This window comes from Sitophilus oryzae, unplaced genomic scaffold (genome assembly GCF_002938485.1).
Source record: "Sitophilus oryzae breed Bouriz unplaced genomic scaffold, Soryzae_2.0 scaffold_1870_pilon_pilon, whole genome shotgun sequence".
Classification (NCBI taxonomy): Eukaryota; Metazoa; Arthropoda; class Insecta; order Coleoptera; family Curculionidae; genus Sitophilus; species Sitophilus oryzae.
The window spans coordinates 868744-885762 of NW_022146580.1; the positions used below are offsets into that span (position 1 = coordinate 868744).

General features: G+C 33.1%; 1 protein-coding gene across 4 annotated transcripts in view; it reads right to left on the reverse strand.

Annotated features, from left to right (window-relative positions):
* The window catches only part of LOC115883356 (protein Tob1-like), an 87680-nt gene that overhangs the window by 4520 nt on the left and 66141 nt on the right, over window positions 1–17019 (reverse strand). For all 4 annotated transcript variants that reach the window (XM_030901721.1, XM_030901718.1, XM_030901720.1 and 1 more), the window contains exons 2-5: window positions 9940–10279; window positions 8740–8996; window positions 8024–8207; window positions 3189–3388 (exon numbers count right to left, since the gene is read on the reverse strand). In XM_030901721.1, coding sequence (XP_030757581.1) covers window positions 3189–3388; window positions 8024–8207; window positions 8740–8996; window positions 9940–10062 — 764 coding nt within the window. In that variant the 5' untranslated portion in view covers window positions 10063–10279. The remainder of the gene's footprint in view (window positions 1–3188; window positions 3389–8023; window positions 8208–8739; window positions 8997–9939; window positions 10280–17019) is intronic.

Genomic DNA, 17019 nt, shown 5'->3' on the forward strand with positions numbered 1-17019 from the left:
CTAGAATACGTTGATTAAAAGAAAATATGTAAAAGTTGGCAACGCTGTACCGGTCAAGCTTAATCACGTGACCAAAATTTTAATAGGTATGAACAGATTACAGATTACTGTACACAATTGCTGTCCTCCATTCACGAACTTCGAGTTCCGGGCTTTAGGGCTCTAACTCACTGACGACCAGGTCGCAATGACCTGTCGGCTGGCCGGATGTATTGCGTTTATAGCTGCGGCCAGATGAACGACCAGGTTCAACAGAGTTGTCAGATCTAACGATTTTTTACGTTTTACCAATTAGAAAATATTGTTTCAGAAATAATTAAGTTTCAGAAATGTTAAAATATCCGAGTTAATTAAAAAGCCAAGTTCAAAAGCTATTCATGAGCTTATTAAATGTTCTAATATTAAATAATGCATTAAAAATATTCTTGGATTTTTCGTTAATAAATACTGGTGTGGTAAATGGAGCAAGTAAAATCTCCAACCCCGATTATACGGGAACGTCGTTATTTCCATGTTTTTCAAATCCGCGATGCCTGCTATTCCATCAGTCGTTTCATAACAGAATATTCTACATCCTACGTTTATGTAATTTAATATGTGTAGAGTGAGTCATGTAACTCGCGAGATTTTCAGCATTATATCAATAAAGGACAAAAACAGTATTGCTCCTAAAGGTGCGTCCAGACTTCGCGCGCACGAACAAGCAGAACAAATAGGCCGAACAAAAAGCATTGTGTACGCGCTAAAAAGGGAGATATTATGTTTCTTTTTTCTACTGATATGGACTTCTACTAATGGCTCTTATCGACTTTAGAAGTAAACATATTAGGGCCATCGTAAAAAAAGGTCGTCAGACACTGGCTCTAAATATAAGCAGGTAGAAAGTTTAGCTTCCAGTTATTTCAATGTTTACAATATAAATTCCTCTTTTTTATTGTTACTGAGAATCTACAACAGTAAATACTTCTATTTTTATGAATGTTTAAGTTACTTTTACTCTTAATTTTTTTTTAAATAATGTACCTAGTAGAAATATAGTCTAATGGACCCTGTTCGATAAACGTTAAATTAAATATAATATTTAAAATACAGTTGTCTTTCTTGTACATGACTACAATACAACTAAAAAAAAATAATTTAATTAAAAAAACAAGTGGAACAGTTCTGGAACTTTATGACTCAATTGAATGGAGTGAGAGTATCGCGTTCTTGAACAGTTCAGAGCTGTTCAACTGCGTGAAAGGAGGACAGCAAATGAAAGTATCCAAGGTATACAGACTAGAAATAAATAGAAATATGCTCTACGTTGCCACTTATCATAAAATTTAATTAGTATAAATGTTGTTTATATTATGCTCATCAAGAGCAGATCCTTCCATTGGCAGATTGTACAGTGTGTCCGTTGTAATTGAGATTTTTTTAGTAAATTTAGAACTTAAGATTTTTGTGAAACCAAAGATGCCCTAAACAAATTTATCATGGTTTCCTTAACTGTCCTTAATTATAACGTAGTAGTATATAGACAAAACAAATTACATTTGACAATAATAAAATCACAGGTTGACAACTTATGCTATATTAGAGTTTCAATGGCTTTTTATTGTTACCTGTTCAGTTTTAATTAAAAAATAGAGCGTTTTTCTTAAATTACTTAAAATCGGCTTGTCCAAAATTGCTCAAATTTGACATGTGTATTCAGTATTTTAAAAACCAAGTCAATATTTGGACAGTCCAAATTTTGCATGGGATTTCCTGTTTTCCAAAGACGACGCACCACCCAGTATATATCAAGCAAGAATGGGAAACTCTCTTCATTTACTGTTTTAAACCATGATTACTTATGGAGCAGTTGCCTGGTACACAAAACTAGAGCAACGGACGGCAAGGCTAAACCTATGCAAAGTCCAGAGACTAGCATGTGTTTGCATCACATGAGCCATGAGAACCTGTCCAACAGCAGCAATGGAGGTCATTCTAGATCTAACACCACTGCACATTGTCATTGGTAGATATGCCAATGCGACAATGATTAGAATGGTCACTAACGGAATTAGTACTGGGAGAATTGTTAGATCAGGGGCTTGGAACACCCTCAAAAGGAAATACCACTTCTGCAACTCCCAGTGGACGATATGCCAAGAACGTACAACTTTGACAAACATGTCAATGTAGTATTGAGCAATAAGAAGGATTGGAAGAGCGAAACGCTTGCCCAGCAGTTAAAAGACCATACCATAACTTGGTATACTGATGCTTCAAAACCAATACGGGAACAGGGATCGGAGTGTTTGGGCCGAGAGCTAATTACTCCGAACCAATGGGCACTTACCCTAGTATCCTACAGGCAGAAATCTACGCTATCGAGAGATGCGTACAACTTATCTTAGATAGGAACTATCGGAAACAAGAAATAGCCATCTTATCTGATAGTCAAGCAGCGTTAAAGGCGATCAACTCAGTATCAATCAATTCGAAATTGGTCAAAGAATGCATAGAGAAGCTGAATAAATTAGGCAAAGAAAACAAAGTCCTCCTACACTGGGTGCCTGCTCACCAAGGGATAGAAGGCAATGAAAAAGCAAATAATCTAGCTAGGAAAGCAGCGAACACTCCACTAACTGAACCAGAACCGTTCTGCTTTCCAAGTGGTAACCAACTCAAGGCGGAACTCAAGAACTTGGAAGATTCCATCCGCAACCTGGAATGGAAATTTTCCAATGGTCTAAGACACTCGAAGAAGTTTCTGAGGGCTTATGATGAAGAAAAATCACAGATCTTCCTGGGTCTGAGTAAGAACAATCTTCGGATTGTCACGGGGTTTTTAACAGGACACTGTCTCCTCAACGAACACCTCAGTAGATTGAAACTAAGAAGAAACGGCGAATGCAGATTCTGTGGGGAAGATGGGGAAACACCAGTACACCTCATCACTGAGTGCGCCGAGATGACAACCATTCGTGCCATGAATTTTGGTACGACTGATATTGGAGATGGAGAACTACCCTCTATAAAACCGTCCCAGATACTGGCTTTTGTCAAAGCCCTGGGACTGTATGATGAGTTATGATTCAAGAAAGGGGGACACAATGGATCTGTAAGGTCGAAGTGATTAACCCCCCTCCCACTCATTCTAAATTCTAAAAAATTCTACTGTTTTAAACAAAGAGACAAAAACATCTTCTACCAACCTGTTGGCTCTTTTGCTGCTGGTTTTGAGTTTGGTACTGCCGAATTTCGTCTGAGCAAATGTAGCGGTGGTGAAGGTCAGTGGCGTGGTGGTTCTGGGTATGAAAGTGGGTACCGGCGATGGCGAGCCTTTGAACGAGTTGCCCATGGATGTCGGGGACGGAGCTGTTGAGTTTGAGTTCAGATGATTGTTGGGCAAAGGCTGAAAAAGAACAAAACACACCATTAAAATAATTTAAACACTATACGAGCGACTAAAAGAAAAGATAATAAGAATTAATATACTAATATAAAAGAAAATCTAAAGCTAATTTTCTAATATCATCTAGGTCCTTTAATTCCTCGTGGGCACCACGCTGTAATTTTTGTGGTCCATCTGTTGTCCGTTCTTCTTGCTAGGTGTCCTGCCTATTGCCACTTGAGGAATTCGACTCTGATGATGACATATTTTTACCCAAAAAATATTTTTTTCGCAAAAAAAAATTAATTTTTTCGCACATTTTTTTTACACATTTTCAAACATTTCCTTCAAATTTTTGAATTTAATAGCATCTCCCTAAACAGTATAGATGTTCTCTATAAAAATATTTTTTGATAATACCCTCAAACGAAAAAAAAATGCATACTATTTAATTTATTTTTATTGTATGACTAGCGTATACCCGCGACTTCGTTCGCGTCGAATTGATCATTTTTAATGGTGATGATAAAGCAAAACAAGAATTTCCAGCATGAGAAAAACAATATGGCGATATTATTATATAACTTGGTAATATTTGAGGGGTAGTTTCATCTCGTTGGAATTTGACTTTCGAAAAATCCGTTTGCCAAAAATAAGCTTTTTACGTCAAGCAGTTTAAGCAGAATCGTGGTTAATCAATTACCCAACTTTTTGAAACACCCTGTATGATTTTTTTAAAAATTTCAAAATATGTAACAAAACAAAATTAATTATGCGTGTCCAAGCGTTTTGCCGAAAGACTAACCGTTTTTTAATAATAATAGTTTAATAATAATCCTACACGCTTTTCTTCATTTGAAAAAGTCATATTTACAATTTTTGTTTATTTTAATTTATAAAGTTTGGATGTGACAGTTTCACATTTCTGAGAGAACTGACGATTGAACTTGTTATTTCCATGGCTAACTAAGTGAAATTGTTTAAAAATTATAAGAATTAACTATAACTCAGTAATTTTTCGAAAGAAACATATTATAGCTTATATCGCTAAAAAGCTTTAAAAATGGCGATTTTTATAAAGTCATGGCCAACTATGGTTTCCATTTAAAAAAACATATGTTTGTGTTATATGTCAAAAATTACAGGCTTTAGAAAAAAACGGAGGACATAATCTCATTAAGGATGTGATTTTCTACAACTTTTATCTGAAAACTTTTTGTCTAAAATAGATTATAATGGAATTAGGAACAATTTTTAAGATAGCCGAAAGTTGTTTTTTTCAAAATATCTAGTAAGCCATGAACTTTTTCAAAAATGTGAAAGGCGCATGTTTATGACCTCACAAAACTGCAATTCTTTCCCCATTTAACCGACTCTCTATCTCCAGTAGTTTCCGAGATACCCATAGAGAACATCGTAGGAAACTCACCCTGTATATTAGTATAGATTAAATATTACGTCCGCTTATGACGGGGTCTCATCTTTGAAATCGCTAAAGACTCTACAGAAAACAAATTGATTTGTTTTCATTTGCGTTTTTTGCGAGACACGCCGAACGCTACACGCTTTTGGTGGGTGTTATTTTATTTTAGTCAAAAGACGCTTCACGCTAAAAACGCAAAAAAAACGCTTTCTCTGTGACCGTGGGTTAAGAGAGGGGGCGCTTAAAACGCTTTAAAACGGAGCGGAGGGTGCAAAAAGCGACGCGAAGCGGAAATAATAAAAGCTTTTGCATTAATCCCTCCGAGCTATTGCTCCATTAAAACATTTCTTTCATGTTATCGACTGGTTTTTGTATGCGGTAAAGGCCCGAAAGAATGGAAGAAGTATTTTTAGATACTTGAGCGTTCCTTTTATTTTTAAAATCTCCCGCAGAAAATTTTCGTTTTCCTTTTTTCTTCTGCTTGTTGACGAATTTTATAAAATGACGAGAGAAAAGTCTGTGGATGTATTATTTGTGGTGTAGAGTATGAATTATTGCCATTTTAATTTTTAAAAAAGCCTCGAAACATCGAAAAAAATATAAAAGGGAGTTTGTTTTTGATACCAATTAAACTTTTATTTATTTATTTCCTGACATTGTCATTCGTTTTGACACTTATAGTTTTTGGTTGAAATAAATAGCGTTACGATATTTTAATATTTTTAATCTGTTTTTATTTTTTGCGCGAGTGTAAAAGATAGCTTAATAGCCGTAAAAAATTCATCGCAACTCTATTAGAATATTTTGAACCGGGAAGCGGTAGTAATGGCGCTTTATCTTCCTTAAGTGCTGTTAAGAAGGTGAGTTTTGTTGATGTAAAACTGTTTATATATTTATAATTAATTTATTTTTGTTTCCTAAAATATTTTGATTTAAAGAAAATATGTAAAAGTAGGCAACGCTGTGCCGGTCAAGCTTAATCACGTGACTAAAAGTTTGTTTGGTATGAACTATAGTTGAATTATAAAAAGACTAGCGTGTACCAGCGACTTCGTTCGCGTCGAATTAATAATTTGTAATGGTGATGATAAAGCAAAGCAAGAATTTCCATTAACATACAAACTGGATAAAATTTTCTCACATTTATGTCAGCATGAGAAAAAAGAATATGGCGATATTATTATATAACTTGGTAATATTTGAGAGGTAGTTTCATCTCGTTGGAATTTGACTTTCGAAAATTCCGTTTGCCAAAAATAAGCTTTTTACGTCAAGCAGTTTAAGCAGAATCGTGGTTAAGAAATTACCCAACTTTTTGGAACACCCTGTATGATTTTTGAAAAAATTGCAAAATATGCAAAAAAAACAAATAAATTATGCTTGTCCAAGCGTTTTCCCGAAAGACTAACCGTTTTTTAAATAACAAATATTGTAATATTTGAGGGGCGTTTTCACCCTCTTGGAATTTGAGATTCGAGAAACCCCTCCTTATCGAACCTCTACACCCCACAGTCAATCCGTTTGCCAAAAATCAGCTTTAAACGTCAAGCAGTTTAATCAGAATCGTGATTACTCAATGGTCATATTTTATGAAACACCCTGTATACATTTTTAAAAAATCTTAAAATATGTAAAAAAACAAAATAAAATATACGTGTTTAAGCGTTTTTTCGGAAACTTGACCGTTTTTTAAATAAAAAATATTGTAATATTTGAGAGGTGGTTTCACCCCCTTGGAACTGGAATTTCGAAAAATCCCTTCTTATCGAACCTCTACACCCTAGAATCAACCTGTATGCCAAAATTGAGCTTCGTACGTTGAGTGGTTTGAGCAGGATCGTGATTAATCAGTATGTCAGTCATTTAAGGATTTTATATATTAGTAGTATAGATTTGAGATCTCATTTAATTTTTTATTCAATTTTTTTATAATAAGATTAAAAATTGACAAAATAACAGCTGATTTTTTAAAGCTTCAAATATAATAACTAGCTGTTATAAAAATATCAGCCAAATGAACAAGCAAAATTGGTATTGCATGCAAAAAGTACTATGATGCACGTTGCATTTTTTTACATATGTCCATATAATTACCAGAAATTGTGCTATTATCTACAAAAAATATGTTGTTTATACTTGCTTTTTTTGCTAGCACACGCTTCTACTTATTAAACATATATTATCTGTTACATACATAAAAAAATTAAATTTTTTTTACCAATAATTTAAATTTTGAATTTAACGTATATTTGTCATTTTATTCATTTTATGGAAAGCACTGTTCATTAAAATGTTGTATCCTATGTTATAGGGCTTGTATCTCTCTACAATTTCCTGTCTCACAATGTACCGTTTGTGTCCGGGAAGGGTTCATAGTTTCATAGTTGTCCATTTTCGAAAGAAATCAGTACATGTATATTATTTCGGATATTTTTCATTTTATTGATATTATGGAAAGCACTGTTCATTAAAATGTTGTATTCTATGTTGTAAGGCTTGTTTCTCTCTACAATTTCCTGTCTCACAATGTACCGTTTGTGTCGGGGAAGGGATCATAGTTTCATAGTTGTCGATTTTCGAAAGAAATCAGTACATGTATATTATTTCGGATATTTTTCATTTTATTGATTTTATGGGAAGCACTGTTCATTAAAATGTTGTATCCTATGATATAGGGCTTGTTTTTCTCTACAATTTCCTGTCTCACAATGTACCGTTTGTGTCCGGGAAGGGTTCATAGTTTCATAGTTGTCGATTTTCGAAAGAAATCAGTACATGTATATTATTTCGGATATTTTTCATTTTATTGATTTTATGGAAAGCATTGTTCATTAAAACGTTGTACCCTAAGTTATAGGGCTTGTTTCTGTCTACAATTTCCTGTCTCACAATGTACCGTTTGTGTCCGGGAAGGGTTCATAGTGTCATAGTTTTTTGATGAGTTTTTCGATTTTCGAAAGAAATCAGTACATGTATATTATTTCGTATAAAAAAAAACCAAACTGGCATAACTGGAATAATCAAGAAATACCGTAAAAGAATAGAGTGGATACGACAGAAAACCCAGGTAATAGATGTCATGTGGGAATGGGCAGGACAAATGGCAATGGACAGGACACCTGGCAAGAAGGACAGACAACAGATGGACCACAAAAATGGACAGCATGGTACCAACGAGGAATTAAGAGACCTAGAGAATAATAATTCGTAATAAGTAATAAACGTAGCCTTACCTGAGCACCATTCTGAGTCACTGCCTGGCCCTGGATCTGGGGTTCTACTGGATTTCCAGGAGCTACGTTGGCAAAGGGCGTCAGTGACTTGCTGGGCGACAAGCTGAGGTTGTTCAGACTGCAGCTGACAGAGTCAATCGGCCTGAAGCACTGAGCTTCCGGGTTGAAGGTTTTGGTCACCTCTCTAGAAGAAAGAAGAACACTGAAGTCAATTTATTATTAAACCGACTAAGTCTACCTTCCATGTTTAACACGCTTTTGTTAGTTACACTTGAGATTATACAGGGTGTCATTGAAATGGTGTAAAAATAGTAAAAAAAGTTCATATAAGTTTAGGGCGGAAAATGCATATGAAGGGAGTTAGGGGCACTAAAAGGATGAATTTAAAATAAAGGTTCTTATATGCAACACACTGTATTTTATTTAAAAAATTAAAAGAAAATAATAATAAATTTGAATAAATAATATTTGGCAATATAATTCCGGAAAAAGCCAAACCGCTCCGAAATTATCAAAAGCTTTGGAAAGCAACCGTTGTCAGAATAGCGCCAAATAGTATATAAATTGTCCTTATGGGCACTTTCCAATCTAAACTTGTTTCTTTTATCTATGTTTAAATTTTTCACCCCTACTATAACATGTCAATTAAAGTGTTCCGATTATTGAATATCCTGATTAACGTAATGTTCCGATTAAAGAGTTTACACTGTGCTCACCTATCAGCCGAATGGTCCTCCTGAGGGTCCGCCTTATCACTGAACAGTATTTTCACAGCTCCCTTCTCTCCGATTCTGTAGCTAACTTCGCCAGGGTCCACCCACACGGCCAGTTCCTGCGGGAGATTCTCCAGGATGTCCTGGATGGGCACTCCGCTCTCCCTGGCGGCCCTTTCCAGGACCTTGTCGATGGGATCGCCCGTTTTCAGGCATCGGAACGCTGAGCCTTTGAAGGGTTTGTCGGGATACCAGTGACCCTGGAAAAGGTAAATATAATTAAACTCGGTTTTGATCAAAATATTAATGCAGTGGTAGATTAGGTACTATACAAATGTTACTACATAAGTGATAAAGTTTAAGTTGCCATAGTTAAAAGGGTTATTTATGTTATTATTATTATTAAGAGTAAGAATATCTCTAGAAGTTTAAAAATCATCAGAATGTACCAAACGATGATACGACCAATAATAATGCTGTATGCATGTGAAACGTGGACGTTCAAAGCAACGGAAAGTTCGAGGCTAGAGATTTGGGAAAGAAAAATACTGAGGAAGATTTCTGGAGGAAAGAAGATAGACAACGTATGGACCAGAAGAACAAATGAAGAATTAAAGCAGCTATATCGGGCACCGAGTATAACGGGACTAGCAAGAGCACAAAGACTGTGATAGCTAGGACACATTGAAAGAATGGCTGAAGCAATGATAATGAAACGTGAAATAGGTGGAAAGAGAAGGAGGGGTAGACCGAGAACCAGATGGAAAAAGGATGTTGAAGAGGACTTGAGAAGGATAAGAGTGGATGGGTGGAGAATAAAGGCGAAAGACAGAAACAAATGGAGAAAGATAACCAATCAAGCCATGAGCCTTTTAGACTATAGCTTGATCTTCATCAATGAATATGTTTTTATCCAAAATACCCGTCTCATTTTTTCCACAGGGTGTTTTGAATTTATTGAGAGGAACAATGTTTTGATTTACCCCGGTATAAACCCACCTAACCGAAGAATATATGCCATTAAAATACTAAAAAATAGTGCCAATAAATTTATCTTCACACTGATACCACAATTATAAAAATCGGATTACAAAATAAAAAATTATGAAACATCAAACTTTTAGGGTGGCGGAATTTGGTACCGGGGAGTATAGTTTGCTTCTGGGCTACAGATATAGACTATATATTATTCTTGGTACTAACCTGGAATTTGTCTTTTAAAGCTTTTTCCAACTCCTCGCCGAATATGTTGACTCTCCGTCTGGGAAGTTTGTTGTATAGGTACGATATCACGAAATTCAGCGCTACTTGTACTTCAATATGCATGATGAGACGTGTTCTCTATGTTATTCTATGTATGTATAAATATTATATGTGTATTCGCTGGACTAAACTTGAAAGACACGGTTTAACAGAACATTGATTGATTCCTACGACGACGCCTTGACTTCGAGTGGCTTCGCTGCTTGATTGATGCTTGCGTCTGTTTTGGTTTCTATCTTCTTGCTTCTTCTTGTTTCTTCTTCAGTTCAAAATACGTAATCTGCAACAAAAGAAAATATTTTTAAGTTTTTAAGTAGGGTAAAGCGGGTGTGTGTACAGTAGTTGTAAAGTTGTAAAGTATATATATTTGAGAAATCTGCCTAAGGCTTAGCCCGATTCTGTTGTGTTAAGCCACACCCAACATTCCAATTTTTCTGTCAGTAATTCTGCATAGTAGTTACGCCATTTTTTTTTGGGTGGTCGAAGGCTGGTAACGGATCTCAAGGAGATACTCCAATGTCGAATAGGAGTATTTCATCAAAAACTGAGAAATGTCCACTGTTTCATAAGCTCTGCCAGCAAGTCCTATTTCCTACGTCCTCGAAGGCTCATGAGAGCCGCGTGACCACTGGTAATGTATGGCATCCAATGGATGGGTGTTATGCAGCTAACAGGAATAGGGCGAAGGCGAGATTCCGGCGCCTCAAAACCGGTTCTCTCGGCTAAGGATGGGCATCCCTACAGAAAGGCCCCTGGTCCTCCAGGTTGGGGATTGAGGCAACGGGCTAGCGACCTGTTACTCGGAAAAAAACTTAATTGCTCAAAGAACCCTAATTTTCTTCTTCATCTGTGTAAAAAATAAATATAATTCACCCTCCTGCCATACATGATAAGTCCAAGACCAAGGGAATAGCGGCTTTGGTCTTGCACTTGCCAATCAGTAAAGTTCAAATCTTTCATTTATTTACGAATAAAGATGAAAAACCTCCAGATAAGAGTTATCTGAAGCTTGACAGACTCTACCATTAACTCTATCATGTTAATCCATCAAAATTTTTGACTTTATCTCAAAAATAAAAAAAAATTAAGCTTTTTCTGCAATTTTCAATTCGTATACATTAAACAATAAATTTCCACTGGGTTTTTTCTCTCTTAAAATTGCAATAATTAGGACTGTTTGCGTGGCGAAAACAACAATTGTTTATTGTTAATAACAAGCAGTCGATTATTTCAGTGCTAAAAGGTTTTATAAATAAATAAAATATGACGCATTGCGGCGAAAATACTATTAACAACAGAAGCGGATACATAATATACGAGTATATGTATGTGATTTTTTTACAAAAATTAAGTAAGTGTAAAAAATATGATATTAGCATTAATAAACGGTGAGATAAGTATAGGAATAGTGTAAATTTTTGCGATATATGATGAATTAAATGTCAGTTAAATAATTTTTGTTTGTTTTTATTCTTTAAGTGAACTGAATGTTCCTCATTTTAAGAGGCTATTACGCTGTACTTTCGGGTCTCTGTCAGGGGTCGGGTAATATATTATATTTCATAAATCTGCCTAAGGCTGAGCCCGATCCTGTCGTGTTAAGTCACACCCAACATTCCAAACACACGGGCTTTGATAAAGGCTTGATTAAGGTTTGCAGAGCTTCAGTATTTGCCATAAAATAGCGAGCAATTTGTTACAAAACCATATAAATTATATATCACTGTGACACGAGCTAGTAGCACAGAATATCTATCTACGCAAGCTATATACAGGATTGTTCACCACATACGACACGGAGTATTGTAGCTAAACGACGAGATTTTTACAAATTGTAAGTTTTGGGTTCGATGAAGGACTATTAGAGGTACAATTTAAAAATAATTTTACAAGATACAGAGTGTCCCAAATAAGTAAAAAATATCAAAGTTGTATTTTTTTAAATGGAACACCCTGTATATTATTACATTTTTAGTTTCTACGATTAAAATAAAGTAAATTTGATAAGATTTATTATACTTAAAACTTACCGTTTTTGAAATATTTTCAATTTTGTGAAATTGCTGTAAAAATTTTAAGGCTTCATTTCTCCAAGGGTATCAAAGTTTTTAAAACTAAATATTTACTGAAGTTTATTTACTGATCAGTTATTGTGTTGCAATTATAAAAATAATACTACCTTATACAGAGTGTCTAAAAATTTATTTTAAATAATTATTAGCTTCAAACGGCAATAACTTGTTTTATTTAAATGGAACACCCTGTATATTTTACGAGAATCAGATGCACAATTTAATTGTCTATCAAATTATATTATACCATTTTTTACCTATCTCTTTAAGTTTCTGTGGAAAATACATTTTCTTGTAATTTAGAACTTATTTATCAATATACCCATGGACTATTGACATTTTAGATTATTTTTAAAGATGTACCACATTTTTAAAGAGTACAGATACTAATATTGTCGATATAATTTGTTTATTTTATTAAAAAATAAAAAAAAACTGTTTAAATATTTGTTAAAGAGGACCAATTAATATGATTCCAGTATTCAAACTACATTAACTGACTGTTTGCGTTGATTAATAATAATTGCTCCAAATACTAAAAAACTGAATTTTGTATGGGCATTAGACAGTGTGATAAAAAGTAACACCTTAAAAATGATATTTCATTTTTTAATAAATGCTTATTTATAACAACAAAGGCTTTAATTTGATAACTTATTATTATATTGATTTCTGACTCAAAAATCCACATTTATTTATAATAATTTATTAACGAACACAATTAAGTATGTCATTAATTAGTATATGGGCGGAAATAATGGTGTTATATTTAATTAATGGTATACCCTTTTATAAAGATTTAAATAGTTTTCTTTTTGCATACAAATGGGCTAGTAATATTATCGTTTTGCTAAAAACGATAATATTACTAGTCTGTACATTTTGTACATTTGTTGCTTTAAAAACAATCTAAAATGTCAATATTCCATAGATATATTGATAAATGAGGTCTAATTTAGAAGAAAATGCATTTTCTACGAAAACTTGAAGGGATAGGTAAAAAATGGTATAATACAATTTGATAGACAATTTAATTGTGCATCTGATTCTCCTAAAATATATAGGGCATTCCATTTAAATTAAAGAAGTTATTGCCGTTTGAAGCTAATAATTATTTAAAATAAATTTTTAGACACTGTGTATAAGGTACTATTATTTTTATTATTGCAACACAATAACTGATCAATAAATAAACTTCATTAAATATTTAGTATTAAAAACATTGATACCCTTGGAGAAATGAAGCTTTAAAATTTTGACTACAATTTCACAAAATTGAAAATATTTCAAAAACGGTAAGGTTTAAGTATAATAAACCTTAATCAAATTTACCTTTATTTTAATCGTAGAAACTAAAAATGTAATAATATACAGGGTGTTTCATTTAAAAAAATACAACTTTGATATTTTTTATTTGGGACACTCTGTATCTTGTAAAAATATTTTTAAATTGTAGCTCTAATAGTCCTTCAACGAACCCCAAACTTACAATTTGTAAAAATCTCATCGTTTAGCTACAATACTCCGTGTCGTATGTGGTGAACAACTCTGTATATACAGGGTGTCCCAGAAATAAGTGCAAATATTTTAACTGATAGTATAGTTCAACCCCAGAAACACGCCTATGAGGTTTTTTTCGCGAAAAAAAAATTTTGAAAATTCGAAATTTTTTGAAAAATTTTTGGAATTTTTTTTAGTTTTTAGTTAAAAAACATAATTTCTTGATAATATGGCAACATAGGTATTAGATTAAATTTACTAGAAAGAAAATTCAGAAAAGATCCAGTGGTTCTCAAAATTTTAGCAAAAAATATTTTTTTTGGAAAATTTCAAAGTAAAATAACTCCGTTATTTTGGATTTATTTGAAAATCGATAAAGAGAAAATATGTTTCTTTTATCGAGATCTACCACCCCTTAAAATATTTGCACTTATTTCTGGGACACCCTGTATAAGCAAATTAGTAGTAACGAAAAGTGGTAACCATAGACTTAGAATAAAATATAGACTGAGCATCTCATTCATAAATAGCTGGAACATGCGGTCAGACACTGTCTTGTTATTGTTGTGTTATTGTTTTAGGTTATAACGAGTGCGACACGAGCGATAGATAGATTGTCTCTGTCGTAACGGTCGTTCCCTGACGACTCTGCCGAGAAACACAACACTGTCTTTCGTTTCTCAAGTACACCTGAACTCTCCGTATCATAGCCGGGTAATTTTTTTATTTTAATGAAGCTATAATTAAATTAAAAATATATCGTATTTAAACTTTTTTATATTTTATTAAGATTTTTTAAATAAAAGTTTAGAAAAAACAATTTAGAGTCCAAAAAGGATAAAAATAATAAAATACACGTTATAGAAGAAATTTTATCATCGAAATTAGGTAATTTTTGAAATTAATAATAAATTATTAATTTTAGTCAAACATTTACAACCCCTAATATTAATCAAAACAGGATCTATTCCACAGATATAATAGAATCGGCAACAGGGAGAGAAAAAAAATATGATTGTTGTAATTTTTTTTCTGGTTAAGTGATGTCTTATTATGTAAATTAGAGCAAACATAAATCTGTTCCATTAAAGCAAGGAAGGTGATAGGAAGTGGATAAAATAAAAACTACATTTATAACTCGGTACTGTCTTTATTATACCGGGTGCGTCTCAAAAGTGGCTCATCCCCATAATTTTTTTATATTTTCAAATAAAAAAAACAAGATTTAGTATGTTAGTATATGAAATAAATTAGGATTGATTGACGCATTCAATTGTTTTTGGTCACTTCCTGTTTCACCGGAAATGACTATAACTTTTAATTTTTAAACGGCACCCTCGGTATATTTCTACTTTATTCGATAGAAAATGACACTCTGAATAGAATGACATACCATATGTCAACTTTTGACATTTTCGCATATGGTTTAATTGTAATTGTAACACGCGGTTCATAACGACAATTTGACTCGAAATACCAAGTGTGTGGTATCAATATATTCATAAAAAATGCTTTTTCCAAATATGCTAATGAGTCACCCTTGTTCCATTTGAAAAATTGACATATGTATGATTAAAAATACGATTTGTACATCTTTTAACCGGCCTAGACAAGACACGAAACCTATTAGACGATCAAAACTATTTTCCAAGGCTCCTTGATTAAAACTTAGTGGATTGAAAAAAAACTAGATTGAAATTTAAAATTGGATATGTTTTTAAGCGACAATGTCAAAAGTTGACATATGATATGTCATTCTATTCAGAGTGTCATTTTTTATCGAATAAAGTAGCAATATACCGAGGGTGCCTTTAAAATCAAAAGATGTAATCATTTCGGTGAAACAGGAAGAAGACCAAAACAATTGAATCGTCAATAAATCTAATTTATGTCATATACCTACTAAATCAAATGTTTTATCTGAAAAAAATAAAAAAAAGTTATAGAGGTGAGCCACTTTTTGGCTGACCCAATATATTAAAAATATTGTTTCATAATGTAATATCATTTTAAAATTCTTGTATGTTATTTTAGATTCTGAAGATAATTTTAGAATAAACCGGAATATATTTTTAATAAAAACATTATTAATTATTAACAGGGTTATAATTATGATTTTGTTACAATGTAAGTAAGTAAATAATGTAATGTAAAAGAAAAAAATTCAGATTTTACATTTTACTAAAATATTATCTAAATAAGCGCCTTTCTACAACAACGCCACTGACTCTAATGGGTAAATTGAGAGTTGCCTACCGGTCAAAGTCGTTTCAAGACTTAAATGGATTATTTAAGTCAAATTTCTTTACAAATTTGGCACTGGCGAACCATATTTTATAGTTCTTGAACAGAAAAAAGTCAATAAAATAAACACTTAAGGACTACAAGCTAAGAAAATGCGTTAATACAGACGGGGAGATAGCGGCAACAAAGCTTTACCGCACACGTGCGACACGTACTACAAAGGTAATAAATGAATGAATAGGCTCCCTCGCCTCTAATCGGTGTTGTCATATTGTAAAGAACTTATCCTTATTAAACAGTATCCGACTTATAATTTAGTAGTATAAGGACTATTTAATACATCTATGGAATATTAAAACCTACTTTATTAAACTGTAGTATTAATATCTCAATATATGTGTATAACAAGAAAAAAAATATTGATAATATTAAAGACGTGACAACATAGGCTGGATGAGAAAGGCTCGGTCGAGTGTACCCAGAAGTAAACATGTGTACAAAAAAGGTTGTTTGTCCGCGTTGAGATGTAAATAGTGTAGTCTATATTTTATTTTAAGTCTATGGTGGTAACGGCTTAGAAATAGCGTAGTGACGCGACGTCTACTTATGAGCAGTCCACGTGTTTATCAAAAATATTGATATTTTCATACAAATTTTGTGAAAGCAAATCAAATTATTAAGTGTAAAAAACTATTTGTTACACGTAAAAAACTATTTTTATTATTTTTTATTTTACGTGCATGTCTAAAAATATTTTTACGTGTAAGATATACTTACTCTTAGAAAACTTAAACTAAATTATTTTTTTATCGAATTTATGACATTTAAGTGATATAACCTGTATATGAGTGTAATAATTGTGGAAAATATATGAAAATTTATTAAAAATAGAAATGAAAACCGCGAAACGCGAACAGAAATAAACCTGGATGGAAATTTTTGTGGTTGCCGACGTATTTTAAGAGCGTCGTACGGATCTGGAACAGTATTCGGCACAGTGGCGTAGCGTAGTTCAATTCTTTGGGGTACAAACCTTAGAAAAACATTGTCACGCGACCAAGCCAAAATACTCCTTTTTGACAGACAAATTGGCAATCTAAGGCTACTGATTTTAAGTTTGGTAATTATTGGGAAAACTGGAAATCGTCAGATTTTCACCAAAATTGGTATACACCCTATTTTGAGGTCGTAGATTACGAATCTG